The sequence below is a fragment of the Phyllostomus hastatus genome, unplaced genomic scaffold (assembly GCF_019186645.2).
Source record: "Phyllostomus hastatus isolate PE091 unplaced genomic scaffold, TTU_PhHast_1.1 phas_scaffold_501, whole genome shotgun sequence".
Lineage (NCBI taxonomy): Eukaryota > Metazoa > Chordata > Mammalia > Chiroptera > Phyllostomidae > Phyllostomus > Phyllostomus hastatus.
The window spans coordinates 32,939,495-32,954,710 of NW_025334033.1; the positions used below are offsets into that span (position 1 = coordinate 32,939,495).

Genomic DNA, 15,216 nt, shown 5'->3' on the forward strand with positions numbered 1-15,216 from the left:
AATACCTATACTCTGATTTCTCTTCAGATAGTATAAATCTTTCACCTTTTACAAAATGCACAATACTCTCTTAACCAAATAATGTTGCTTTTAAAATTGGGTGGTGGTGGTGGGGGAAATGGTGCCCGGTAAATAAATGAAGATCAACTTAACTTCTTTAGCTATATAAATATTGCCAGCATGTTTGTACTAATATGTAACTGTTGTAGGAAAACAGGTATTTGAACAACCAGTATAATGCAGTTTGTGGTTTGTATATTTCTGTGACTAGATAATGCTGTTAAATTCTTTGAGCGTGTGCGAGAGAGGGTGTTGTTTATTTGTGTATGTGTTTCCCGTTGAAAATATTGCAGTGCATGTCTGTCACTGTCTTCACGCTCTGGGGGTGGGCTGAAGTAGCGAGGGTGTGACGCTGGTATTTGTGTGAACTCCAGCTTTTGATGCTGAGCTTGGTTCATCCGTTTTCTCCTCCCTTCTCCTCCCCACTCCTTCCCTCCAGCGCCACAGCAACATCCTCAGAGTCTGAGCGAACTGCGCTCAGCGCGGGCACACAGTCTCCCACTGCCAGCAACCTGCGGCCTGGGAGAAGAGCGAGCGTGGTGACAGTGCCTCACTGCCACGAGTCCCTGGACCACCATGGCCAAGAACCGCAGGGACAGAAACAGTTGGGGTGAGTAATATATGGTGACTTCTACAGCCTGAACGGTACTGGCCCTCTACTTTCTGCTTCTGAAGAAGAGGAGGGCCAAGGACTGCTGGGCACCAGCATCCAGGGTGGGAGACAGCCAGGGCCGAGCTGCTTGCTCCCTGTCGGGCCGGAGGAACCATGGCAGAGCGGTACCCACGTAACCAAATGGTGCTGTGGGCGAGGGCTGCAGCTTCACGCAGGCTTCTCCCTGCTTCTCCCTGACTCCCCTAGCCCACCTCTTCCTAGCATTTGGACAGCACCCACCGCGAACCTCTGGGGACTGGCTGGTTCCGCTTTAGCTCTAGGTTGGCAGGAAGGCGATGAGGGCGGGCAGGGGCCTGTTGTTACTCGGAAGAGAGGGGCAGGGCATTGGGGATCTTCAATCCCCTACTTCATGGGGAGCTGCGAGCTCTTGTGCCCCGCCAGGCGCGCTCCGGTGGTGGGTGGTGCTGGAACAATGAAGCGGAGTGAGCCGGGCCCAGTGAGAGCGTTGCAGACCAGAGCAACCCAGGAGAAGGGACGCCTGCTTGGGGGTGCCCCAGTGCTGCAGTACTCATTTTAATTTAGGGGTTGCTTGGAGAATTTGGGGCAAAGGGAAGAAAAGTTGTGATTTCCAGCCTTCTACCCCACCCCAACCTAGTACCCCATTCAGGGTGGCATTGTTCTTTGATTTTACCTTTTGGAGATATTGGGCTCATGATTCAGCACCAGGCCGAGGGGAGGGGGAAGGAGAGGCTAGGCCCAGTGGGTTCATGCTGTGAGTGGGTGGGCGGTGCTCACGCAGGCGAAGAGAGAGCGCAATGATGCAGGAGAAATCGGGGCCCCGCCCACTCTGCTGCTCCAGACTTGGTTTAGGATGCTTAGTGTGGGCCGATTGGCGTCTTTTTCTGCCTTGGACTCCCGATTTTTTAGTCACAGTACTAAACTCGCTACCACATAAGAAGCTAAAGTCTTTTAGAGCATTTTATTATCTGAACCAGAGCAGATCTCCGGCCACTGTGGCTTGGTGGGTATAGAAATATGTTGTTCATTAGCTTTGAATTATTATTACTTGGAAAGTTTACGCCCACTAGGTGTTGGGAGCTCCTTGATTCTCTTCCATGTTTCACTGAGATCTATAACTGTCCATAAGACTAACAGGTATAAATTTTAATTTTAATTGATTATTTTGGTGTACTTTTGTCAAAAGGCCATATTTCTCCTTGCTTAGATTGATCACAGGACCAACTTAACTCCCAGGAGAAAAGGTTTACATTTGAAAGATTATCCAAGATGTGGGATGTAGTAGGAAGGTCTGTCTTTAGTTATCTGAATTTAGAAGAAAGTTGTTCCATTTTACTGAAATCACCAAACCCCCACTTTAGTAGGTGTGACTATTGCAATAACACTGTTTTCTTTGCTTCTTCTGAAATATGGGTAAGCTTTTTCAGGGTGTCCCCTTTCTATGCCTCCTTTTGGCTTCTAGAATAAGAATTTCTTGAATACTCACAGTTAAGGTGTATATGTTCAAGTCAGTTTTGGTCTTGAACTTTGTCCACTGTTGACTCTACTCTGTTTGGAGACAGGCATGTGAAAATTTATGCTGAGGGTTAAAATTGTTCTCCTTGATGAAGCTTTGGATCATTATTCTTCAGTATTTCCTTTGGTTACAGATCTTTGTTTAGGATCTCTCTCTCTTTCTTTCTCTCTCTCTCATGTGGTTCTCCAATGGGATTTGCATAAAAATCACATTGGGAACTTATTAGAAATGCAGATTCCCATGTCTTCCAGCCAAAACTTTTGAATCAATAGGTCTGAAATGGGGTCTGGGACTTTTAATTAGCATCTTAAGTGATTGAGAAGCAGGTGGTCTTTGGATGTTACTTTCAGAAACACTATCATTATTTATATTTGATAGAAACATAATTCAGACAGTTTACCCAGAAGACACCAAGAGAGTTTCAACTCAAGTGATGAATTAGGAAAAGAAATACCAGTCACTATATGTTCACTGGAAATGTTCACAGAAAGTAATAGTGGAATTGTGGAGTCTTACCTTGATGCTCTATGGAAACGCTTTATTATTTTTCTTTGGTATAAAGTACATATGACATAAATGACTTAGAAAATGTAACATATGGAATAGGAAGTAGGGGTTTTTGCCAAAGTGTTAGCAATGTCTATCTCAATTGCATTTTATTATTGGTACCTAGTAGAATCTCTAACAAATAGTAGACATTTATTAATACCAATAATAGCTACTATCATTGAGATAAGCACTGTAATCCTTATTTTACATATTAGAAGTTAAATAATAGAACCAAGATTCCAATTCTGGCAGTTAGACTTCAGATTCTTTCATCTTTACCACTATGCTATACTGCCTCTTTATTGGGTGGAGAATATCTTCTCCATTAAATAGAACTACAGTTTTCAAGGCACATTCACATGCATTACTACATTTGATCTGTAGCCTCTTAAGTTGGCAGGACACGTTTCCTGTTGTGAAAATGAAAAAACTGAGTCTCCTGTTAGTTAAATAATTTGGCGAAAGTAACACATTTGGTAAATTGGAGAACTAAGATTAGAACCTAGGAATGTCTTCTGATTTATTTTCTATAACATGATGCTGTGGAATGTTTTATAAGATAATGGGGCATAGTGTGAGGGGAATAGAGAGAACAAGCCCTCTCCTTGTAGAAGCCAGAGGTCTCTGATGAGAAACAAGTCAGGTGATAGCTACAAAAGACTGACCTTATCATCTACCTATATGAATATTTCCTAGACAAGTTAGAAAGCCAACTGCCGAGGACAAAGGTAGACTACTCAGAATTGTAATATATAGTGATTCCCAAGGAATGGCAGGAGAGATATTTGAAAATCTATACAGGAAACCTAAGATTTAGATAAGGGCTCCCTATAGGACCATATAACTGGTATTACTATTACTTTAGTGGTCAGAGACCTGGTAGGTTCTACAAGGACCATGGAAGCTAGAAAGCAGAAAAGCGTCTCTGCTCACACCCAGAACTGGGGGTGATATTCAAGGATAATACCCAGAGGTACAATTGGGAAGCAGGTTTGTGAGTAGGACTGAGAATCTTATCACCTGTATTTAAATCTACACTGAACTAGAAGTTTGAATAAATTTAAGCTTTTAAAAATTAATTCCTCAAAGATAGACATTATCCTTATTTTAATATATAGGGAATCTGGGACTCAGAGAGCATGAATAACTTGCTGTAGTTTTCATAATTTTAATGTTATAGATCTAAGATAGAAATTTAAAGTTGTTTGCTTCCCTAGTTCATGTGATGAAGACAAGGAACTAAAACAGTATGCCAAAAGGTGCCACAGTAAGCCTATCTAGGCTTGAGCTGGTATAAGAAATCAAGGCTCTATAAATTTGATCACCTTGGACTAGAAAAGAAGGCAAAGAGTGTGCTAGTGTGAAAAGTAAACGGAACAGATGAATATCAGGAGGCAGTAAGTAGCCCAGTAAGCACTGTTTTAATGTTGGGCTTAGAGCTTAAGTACTACTAGAAACAAAACAGAAGTTCATCCTTTTTTTATTTGTTCTAGTTAATTACAGTTGCCTAAAAATTTGCGATACCACATAGGAATTTGAGTTTTCCACAACATAACAAACTGTCAGTGCAATATTGCTTTAGAAAAGCAACTGTTGGATAATTGCTTTAGAAAAGCAATATTGCACTAAAATGTCAGCTTTTTCTGCCCTTAAAGAAAAACTATCTTAACTTTACAGTAAGTATAGTAAATATTTATTTGTTGAAAATCAATTTTTAGACTTGTTTTTTGAGGAAAGATTAAGAACAATTTTTCTAGTTTTATTGAGAAATAATGAACATCACTGTATATGTTTAAGTTGTGTAATATGATGGTTTAACTTACATATCTTGTGAAATGATTACCACATCCATCATCTTATATAGATACAATAACAAGAAAAATATTTCTTTTTGTGCTTAGAACCCTTAGGATCTACTCTCTTAACTTTGTTGTACATACTTGTATATCATATAACAGTGCTAAATATAGTCATCATATTGTACATTACATCCCTAGTGCTTATTTATCTTATAATTAGAAGTTTGTACCTTTTGACTACCTTCCTCCAATACCCCCTTCCTCCAACCCCTCACCTCTGGTTACCACAAATCTGATCTCTTTCTCTAGAAATTTGGTGGTTTTGTTGGTTAGTTGGCTGGTTGGTTGGTGAGATTCTGTGCATACGATCATACAGTATTTGTCTTTCTCTGTCTGGCTTATTTCACCTAGCATAATGCCTCCAAGGTCCATCGTTATTATCCCAAATAGTAGGATTTCCTTGTTTTCTATGGCTCAATAATATACATATATACAAATCACAACTTCTTTATCCGTTCATCCATCAGTGGATACTTTGGTTATTTCCGTGTCTTAGCTATAGTAAGAAATGGTGCTGTGAACATGGGGATGCAGATATCTTTTCAAGTTAGTGTTTTCATGTCCTTTGGATATATTCCCAGAAGTAAAATTGCTGTATCATATTTTTAACTAGTTCCGTTTTTAATTATTTGAGGAACCTCCATGTTGTTTTCCATAGTCGATGTACTACTGTACAATCCCACCTATGCACAGGGCTCCCTTTTTTCCACATCCTCAACAGCACTTGTTATCTCTTTGATGATGACTTACCATTTTGATAATGACTGTTCTAATAGGTGCAAGGTGGTATCTCATTGTCATTTTAATTTGAATTTCCTCAATGACTAGTGATGCTGAGCATCATCTTTTTATGTACCTGTTTATATATCTTATTTGGAAAAATATAAAAACAATCTTGAGTATAGTATAATTACTTTCTGATCTTTCTTTTCCCATTGGATGTATTCTGTTTTCATGTGATGAGACTATTTGTTCCTTTTTATAAAATATTTACTTCTTTTTAGAGAGATGGAAAGGGAGGGAGAAAGAGGGGGTGAGAAACATCAGTGTTTGGTTGCCTCTGGCACATCCCCTATTGGGGACCTGGCCCTCAATCCAGGCATGTGCCCTGACTGAGAATTGAACCAGCAACCCTTTGGTTCATAGGCTAGCACTCAACCACTGAGCCATACCAGCCAAGGCTATTTGTCCTTTTCACTTGCTTTATTTTCCATATATCTAATCCTTCTGAAACAAAATAAAACTTCTAATAGGTTATATATATACTTGCATACAGACTCTCCTCTCTCATTTTTATGATTTAATTTGCCTTCTCTTACATTTTTTAACACATTTTCATATATTCATATATATATATATATATACACACATATATATATTTATACTTTGTATCTGCTTGCACCTTGTATTGATGTCTCCTAGGTTATAGCTTTGCTCTATTTCAAATTCTGTAGCCTTTATCTTTAGAACCAGTGGCTAGACTGTAAGTAGAATCTGTAACTATCAGGAAAATGATCATCAGGAAAGTAAGTTACTGCTAGTCATTAAAAAGTTGGGGTACAGTTAAATTTGGAGGCTCTTTTACACAAGAATCCTTATGAAAAATATCCAATATACAAAATAACAAATAAAACATAGATGTTGAGTATTTATTTATTTTAATGTGTGGTTGCCTCTCACACGTCCCCAACTGTGGACCTAGCCTGCAACCCAGGCATGTGCCCTGATTGTGAATTGAACCAGCGACCCTTTGGTTTGTGGGCCAGTGCCCAATCCACTGAGCCACACCAGCCAGGACTGAGTTTTTGAAAGGATAATAGTGAGCACCTGTATCCTCCCTCCCTATGTGAAGAAATATTACTTGTCAGTATTTTGACACTGTTTCTATGCCCCTCCTTAATGGCAACCTCTCCCTAATTCCTCTCCAAAGATAAAGATTTATACATTTTGTGTTTCTCATTTTCTGATAATTTTTTAAAAGATTTTATTTATCTTTAGAGAGAGAGGGAAAGGAAGGGAGAAAGAGAGGGAGAGAAACACCAATGTATGATTGCCTCTCATGCGCCCCCCAGCTGGGCACCCAGCCCACAACGCAGGCATGTGCCCCTACTGGAAATCGAACAAACAACCTTTTGGCTTACAGGCCAGCACTCAGTCCACTAAGCTACACCAGTCAGGGCTCATTTACTGATAATCTTAACATATATGTATATATAAAACATATATATTTAATATTACATATTATTTTTACATTTTAGTACCTAATATAAATGGAACCTGGAGTATTAATTTTTTCACATTTTACTTATTATATATCCTCACATACACCTACTATTATAATAAGTGTAAAATGATATCACACTATAGTTTGAAAGTGCATTTTATAGATTACCAATGAAATATGAGCATATTTTCATATATTTATTAATCATTCATATTTCACACTCTGCCTGTTTGCCCTTTGTCAGTCTTTTATTGGAATATCATTTTCTTTTTGCATTGTATAAGTTTTAAGTATTTGGTATAAATCTTTTGTTCATTATTTGTTTTACATCTATGTTTTGCCACTTTGTAGTATGACTTTACTCTCTTGATGGTATATTTTAGTAAACAGAAGTTTTATATTTAAAACTACTCCATTTAATATTTTCCCTTATGGTTTTTGCTCTTTATATTTTAATAAATCTTCCCTTACCTCAAAGTTAGAAAATATTCTTCTATAATACTTGGTTTTAAAGTTTTATATGCATCTTTTTAAAAATTTTTATTGTGGTAAAATACACATAACATAAAATTTACCATCTTAACCATTTTTAAGTGCACAGTTCAGTGATATTAAGTACATTCACATTATTGTACAGTCATCACCACCATCTATCTCCAGAACTCTTTTAATTTTATAAAACATCTATATCCATGAAACACTAAGTCCCCATTCCCTCCTCCCAGACTCTGGCAACCTCCATTGTACTTTTTCTCTCTGTGATATTGATTACTCTAAGAATCTCATATAAATGGAATCATACAGTATTATATTTGTCTTTTTCTGACTGGTTTAATCCACTTAGCATAATGCCCTGAAGTTTCATCCATGTTGTAGCATATATCAAATTTTCTTCCTTTTGAAGGTTGAATAACATTCCATTGTGTGTGTGTGTGTGTGTGTGTGTTTGTGTATACACACTACATTTTGCTTATCCATTTATCTGTCAATAAATACTTGGGTTGCTTCCATGTTTTAGTGACTATGAATAGTGCTGTTATAAACATTGGTGCACAAATATCTCTTTGAGACCCTGCTTTAAATTCTTTGGGTATACACCTAGAAGAATAATTGCTGAATTATTTGATAATTCTATTTTTAGTTTTTTTAGGAACTACTATATAATATTCCACTGTGATTGTACCATTTTCCATTCCCACTAACAGTGCAGTTTCTCTGAATTCTTGCCAGCACTTCTTATTTTGTGGTTTTATTTCATTTTGTTTTTTATAGTAACCATTTTTATATGTGAGGTGGTATCACATTGTGGTTTTGATTTGCATTTTATTTTCTAATTTCTCTTGTGATTTTTTGATCCATTTGTTGTTTATGAGTATGTTGCATAACTTCTACAAATTTGTGAATTTTCCAGTTTTACTTTTGTTACTGATTTCTACCTTTATCCCATTGTAGTTAGAGAAGATATTTTGTTTTATATCTATCTCTTAAAAACTAGACTTCTGGCAAGATGGAGGAATAGGTGGACACACCATACCTCCTCGCACAACCAAGATGAGAACAACAATAATTTACAGATAGAATAACACTCAGAACTGATAGAGGGTTTATCTGAATGGAAGTCGGACAGCCAAGAAGTTGAAGTAGACCATACATCCAGACTGGTAGGAGAAGATGAGCCGGGCAGGCGCGGGGCTGGTGCGGGTCAGCGGCGTGTGGAGGTCAGGGAAAATTTGGCGTGAAATCGGCGCGACAGCCATCCAGGGCACAAGAACGCAGCAGTGATCCCTGAGTACGCAAGCTGCGGCTGGCGGACCCAGTGAGGCAGCGATTGTGGACCAGGGCAGAGCTTGCAGCCCAGGATCCCAGAGAAGGGTCTGAGCCCAGGAGAACGGATCTACCGCCATTGTTCCCTCCTGCCCCCGCCCCCACATATAACATCACAATCTAGCTACTGGGGTGCCCAGCCCTGGTGGACACCTAAGGCTCCGCCCCTCACCATAACAGGAGTGACCAGATAGAGAGAGAGAGAGAGAGAGAGAGAGAGAGAGATGGCTCAAATAGAAGAACAAATCAGTGCCCCAGAACTCATCCTTTTGAGTGACCAAGAAATAGCCAATCTATCAAATGCGCAGTTCAAAACACTGGTGATCAGAAAGCTCACGGAATTGGTTGATTTTGGGTGCAATTTAGATGAAAGGATGCAGGTTACCATAAAAGAGATGCAGGAAGATACACGGAGGAGAGCCAATAGTGAAAGGAAGGAATCTGAGTCTTAAAAACAATACAGTGGACCAGAAGGAAGATAGAATCAACCAAGCAGGAAAGCATGATGAAATAAGAATTCAAAAAATCGAGGAAAAGCTTAAGAGCATCCAGGACACCTTTAAACGTTCCAACATCTGAATTATAGGGGTACCAGAATGGGAAGGGGAAAAGCAACAAATTGAGCACGTATTTGAACAAATAACAAAGGAAAACTTCCCCATTCTGGCAAAGGAAATAGACTTCCAGGAAATCCAGGAAGCTCAGAGAGCCCCAAAGAAGCTAGGCCCAAGAAGAAACACACCAAGGCACATCATAATTACATTAGCCAAGGTAAAAACGAAGGAGAGAATCCTAGAAGCAGCAAGAAATAAGGGGACAGTAACCTACAAAGGAGTTCCCATCAGACTGTCAGCTGATTTCTCCAAAGAGACCTTACAGGCAAGAAGGGGCTGGAAAGAAATATTCCAAGTCATGAAAGACAAGGACCTACATCCCAGATTGCTCTATCCAGCAAAGCTTTCATTTAGAATGGAAGGGCAGATAAAATGCTTTTCAGATAAGGTCAAGTTAAAGGAGTTCATCATCACCAAGCCCTTATTTTATCAAATGCTAAAGGGATTTATCTAAGAAAAGAAGATAAAGAAAAGACATGTATAGTAAAAGGTCAGCAAACTCACAATTATTAACAACCACACCTAAAGCAAAACCAAAAGAAACTAAGTAAACAAGTAGAACAGGAACAGAACCACAGAAATGGAGGGCACATGGAGGGTTAGCAACAGGGGGGTGGGAGGAGGAGAGAGGGGGAAAAGGTACAGAGAATAAGTAGCATAGAATGTAGGTTGAAAATAGATAGGGGGAGGGTAAGAATAGTACGAGAAATGTAGAAGCTAAAGAACTCATAAGTATGACGCATGGACATGAACTAAAGGGGGGAAACGTGAGTGGGAGAGGAGGTACGGGGTGGAGGGGAGAGAAGGGGGAAATGGGACAACTGTAATAGCATAATCAATAAAATATAATAAAAAAAGAATATTAAAAAAAAACCCTACTGAGACCTAATTTTTAGTGTAACATATGTTCTGTTCTGGAGAATGTCCCACATGCACTTGAGAAGAATGTGTATTCTGTTATTGTGTAGAGTGCTCTGTATATGTCTGTTAGAGCTAGTTGGCTTATTATATTGTTTGAGTCCTGTGTTTTCTTGCTTATCTTCTATCTGGTCATTCTATCCATTATTGAACACGAGATATTGAAGTTCCCACTTTTGCTTCACATATTTTGATGGCCTGCTATTGGGTGCATAAATGTTTATAACTTATGTCTTGTTGTACTGAAACTTTTAAAATATAATGTCCTTCTTTGGTTCTTGTAACCTTTATGATTTAAAGTCTATTTTGTCTGATATTAGTATAGCCACTCCTATTCTCTTTTGGTTAACATTTGTATTAAATATATTTTTCCATCCTTTCACTTTCAACCTGTTGTGTCTTAGATCTAAAGTAAATCTCTTGTATACAACTTGTAGTTGGATCATGATTTTTTTTTACCCATCCTGTCAGTCTCTGTCTTCTGATTAGAGAGTTTAATTCATTTACACTTAATGTAATTACTGATAAGGAGAGATTTACTTCTGCCATTTGGCTGCTTGTTTTCTTTATGCCGTATAGCTATTTTGTCCCTCATTTCTTGCATTACTGTATCCTTATATGTTTAGATCATTTGTTTGCAGTGTAACATTTTTATTCCTTTATCATTTCCATTTCTGTGCATAGTCTATGCTATGGTCTGAATGTTGATGCTCCCCGCCCCAACTTCATATATTGAAATCCTAATGCGCAATGTAATGATATTAGGAGATGGGTTCTTTGGAATGTGCTTAGGTCATGTGGGTGGAGCCCCCAATAAAACAGGAGACCTCCACAGAGCTCCCTAACTCCTTCCACCATTTGAGGATACAAGGAACCTGTGACATGGAAGAGGGTCCTCATGCAACCATGCTGGCACCCAGATCCTGGACGTCCAGCCTCCAAAACTGGAAAAATAAAGTTGTTATGTATAAGCTACCCAGTCTGTGGTATTTTGTTATAGAAGCCCAAACTGACTAAGACAATGGATCATGTTTTTGGCATTATATCTAAGAATTTATTGCATGATTCAAGGTCATAAAGATTTTATGTTTTGTTCTATGTTTTCTTCCAAACATTACATAGTTTTGTTTTAATTTCAGACTTATCCATTTTGAGTTAATACTTTATACAGGGTATGATATATTGAGGTTTATATTTTTGCATATAGACATCCAATTTTTCTAGCACCATTTGTTGCAAAGCTATTCTCTCTCCACTGAATTGCCTTAGCATCTTCATCACAAATCAGTTGACTATTCAAGAGAAATGGAAATATATGTTCACACAAAAACTTGCAAATAAATGTTTATAACAGCATTATTTATTATAGCCAAAAGTGAAAACACATAAAGCCCTGTTAACTGGTGAATGGATAAACACAATATGTCACAGTACTCCCCCCTTATCTGCAGGGGACACATTCCAAGATCCCCTGTGGATGCCTGAAACTGCAGATAGTACCAAACCTTATATATACTATGTTTTTTTTTTCCTATGCACACATACCTACAATAAGGTTTAATTTATAAATTAGGTATAGTAGAAGATTAACAATAATAATAAAATAGAAGAATTATAACAATATACAGTTATAAAAGTTATGTGAATATGATCTGTCTCTTCTTCCCCAACCCTCTCACAAATTATAAAAACTTTACTGAAGGGGATTAAAGACCAAGTATAGATGGATGATATCTCATGTTTATGGATTAGAACACAATACCACAACAGTATTGTTTCCTTTCAAATTGATCTATAAATTTAATGTAACTTCAGACTAACATGTTGATTCTGATATTGACATGGAAAGTGTCAAAATAATAATTAGAAGAATAATTAGAAGAATAAGAGAGGCTGGCCATTTTATATATGATGGCATTTTATAAAGTAATTCTGGTTAAAATAGTTTACTGTTGATGCTGGTATAGACAAATTGGTGAATGGATCAGAATCGAGAGCTCAGAAACAAAGTCACTATATATTTATGAAATGTGTGTGTATGTTTATATATACATATGTATATGTATGTGTATGTGTGTAATTCTTATTTGTAACAAAGATCACAGGGCAGACCACTTGAGGAAAGATGGGGTTTTGATAGAGGTCTGTAGATTTTGTTACTAATATAGTGTAAATCAAATTGGATCTCTATATCATATTTCATAGAAATAATAATTCCTGATAGATTAAGAACTTAAATATCAAAAACAACACTTAAAAACTAAAAGTTTATATATGAATGTCTTTCATATGCCATGTAAGGAATGATTTCTTAAACATGACATGCAAAATGCTAATCATTAAATAATTTCTTAATAAAATTTAATACATTAAAATTAATAATTGCTCTTCATCAATAGCTTAAGGAAAGTTAAAAGGCAAGCTCTAAGAGATTTTTGCCATACATATAATTAACAAATGACCTAGCATTCAAGATATATGAAGAACCCTGTAAATCAGTAAGAAAAAGACAAACAACTTAATAGAAAAATGAACAAACATTAATGTTCTCACCTGATGAGCATTTAGAGAAATATGTATCAAAATCACCGTGAAATACCACTTTTACCTATGTAATTGACAAAAATTAAGAAGTCAGACAAAACCAAGTATTAGAAAGGATATGGCTTGATATGATGTCTAATAAATTGCTGGGAGTGGGTGGGGAGTGAAAAATTGGTACAGCCACTTAAAAAAATTGCATCACATTGTCATGTTGAGTATTTGAAAAAAGTACAACCCAGAAATTCCATTCACAGTACATCTTGCATATATGTAGTTTGCTATAATTTTAAAGAGTCATGTCAGTCTGTAAAAAGTTGTGATGTAGTTTTCAGCTCCAAAGATATTTTTCTATTGAAAATATTATGTCTGACCAGAGTCCCTAATTCCCATCAGTTGTGTACTCAGATGATAATTACACTGCAGGCTAGGAGCTTCAAAGAAAATGTATAGTTGCTGTCCTGAAAATGGATTTTTGTGCAGAAGCTGAAATTAGGTGGGCAGGTAGAGCTGGAATCAAATATGAATAGATAATAATAAATAATATTATTATTAATAGTGGTGACCATTATTAAGCACATACAACTTGTAAGCCTCTTTGGTCTTCATTTAATAAACATTATTTAATTATCACAAAGCCTCTCTGATGTAGGTACTATTCTTTTTCTTTTTTTACCTTCAACTGAGGACAAGCCCATTGATTTTTAGAAAGAGGGGAACAAAGGGAGAGAGAGATGGAGAGAAACATTGATTGGTTGCTTCTCATACGCACCCTGATCAGAGACCTCTCATACATGCCCCAACCGGATGGAATGGGCAGCCCAGGCATGTGCGCTGACTGGGAACTGAACCGGCAAACTTTCGGCCTGTGGAATAATCCTCCAACCAAGTGAGACACACTGGTCAAAGTTGTAGATACCATTCTTAATCTTGTTTTTTAGAGATAAGATAGTAAGCCATTGTGAGGTTAAATAATTTCCCCAACTTCATATATATGTAAGTTGTGAAGCTGGGATTTAAATAAAGACTCTTTGAGTACAGCATCTATCTTATGGCAATATATAAGCTGCTATATTTTAGATATAACATCCATATTTCTTAACTTTGCAGAGAGATCCATGGCTATAGGCAATGGTTCTGTTGTCTCCAGATGCTTTGTACTATTGTTCAGAAAGCATTGCTGTATGTCTCTCTCCATTAATGAAAAACTAAGTTTCATGTTAGATGTGCAGTATTTTGATAGCAGTATTTTTTTTATTTTTTTAATCCTCACCCGAGGATATGCTTTGTTAGAGAGATTTTATAGATAGAGGAAGGGAGGGAGAGAAAGAAGGAGAGAAACATCAATGTGAAAGGAAAACATTGAACTGCTGCCTCTCCTTTGTGCCTCAACTAAATCCTAAAACCCAGGCATGTGCCCTGGCTGGGAATCAAACCTGTGACCTTTTGGTTTTTGGGACAATGCTCCAACCAACTGAGCCACACTGGCCAGGGCTCAATAAAACTGTTTTATAGATGAACAACAATATGTAGAGATATGGTTATAAATATTATGTGTATGTGTGTGTATATAAATATATATGTGTATATATACAAAATCAATGTGATCTGATGACTTAAAATTATACCAAGAGATACAATTGCCTTGTTTTTTTCTTTTTTCTGATTTAAAACTTTCTTGTGTAAAGTCAAAGTGCATTCTTAGGTGAAAATAACTGTGCTTTAAATGCCAAACAATTGAAAGCTTGGTTTCTATATAAAGTTTCTAAGACAAACATTTTATACAAAAAGAACATGGACCCTCCCAGTATAATATGGCAATTATTCTGGGCCTTCCGTCCTCCTTTTTGACCTTAACATTGTGCTCCTTTCTCATTCCTGGGCTCCAAATACCACTCTTGACAAAGCAGCTTAACCACTTTGCACTCTATCTCAGGGAAAGTGCTGCATTTTTATCAGATAATTGAACTCACTAAAGGTTCCTTGGAAAAACAAAGCCATTCTGGGCCATAGCCCTACCTGGTCAGTTGCCTTGTTTTTTTGTTCTTATAGGACTTATCAAATAGACATAATGAAAAATGTCTATTTAAGTGTATATTTATAAATTTAGATGAAAGTTTATTTAAAAGCCCAGTTTGTTTCAAAAATTAATATTATTAATGGTTGATTTGAGGTTAATATTTAAGGTTAGGTCGTATCTCTGATGTGAGGAATCAGTGCACGTTTTGACTTTCTGTTCTTTTAATACAATACAAATGAGCCCATTTATGTGTTGTCCAAGAGTTATTTGATTTCCACTAAAGAGGCAGAATATAATAGTAGAAAGGGCTGGGATGGAAGTTAGATAGCTACCTGGGATCTAATCCCAAACTGATAGTTATTAACTGTGTGAACTTGTATATATCACTTGCTAGTGGGTGTGATCTTGGGAAAGTTAATCCAATTCCTAATGTTCTCAGTTGTCAAAAATACAGATAATA

The 15,216-nt window shown here is 37.2% G+C and overlaps 1 protein-coding gene across 2 annotated transcripts in view; it reads left to right on the top strand.

The window, feature by feature from the left end:
- Positions 1–260: 260 nt before the first annotated feature.
- Positions 261–15,216, top strand: part of ATL1 (atlastin GTPase 1) — a 54,061-nt gene continuing 39,105 nt past the window's right edge. The window contains exons 1-2 of one of the 2 annotated variants that reach the window (XM_045822661.1): positions 261–324; positions 500–670. In XM_045822661.1, coding sequence (XP_045678617.1) covers positions 637–670 — 34 coding nt within the window. In that variant the 5' untranslated portion in view covers positions 261–324; positions 500–636. Of the gene's footprint in view, positions 325–448; positions 671–15,216 lie in introns of those variants that run through there. The other variant, XM_045822663.1, reaches the window with a different exon arrangement.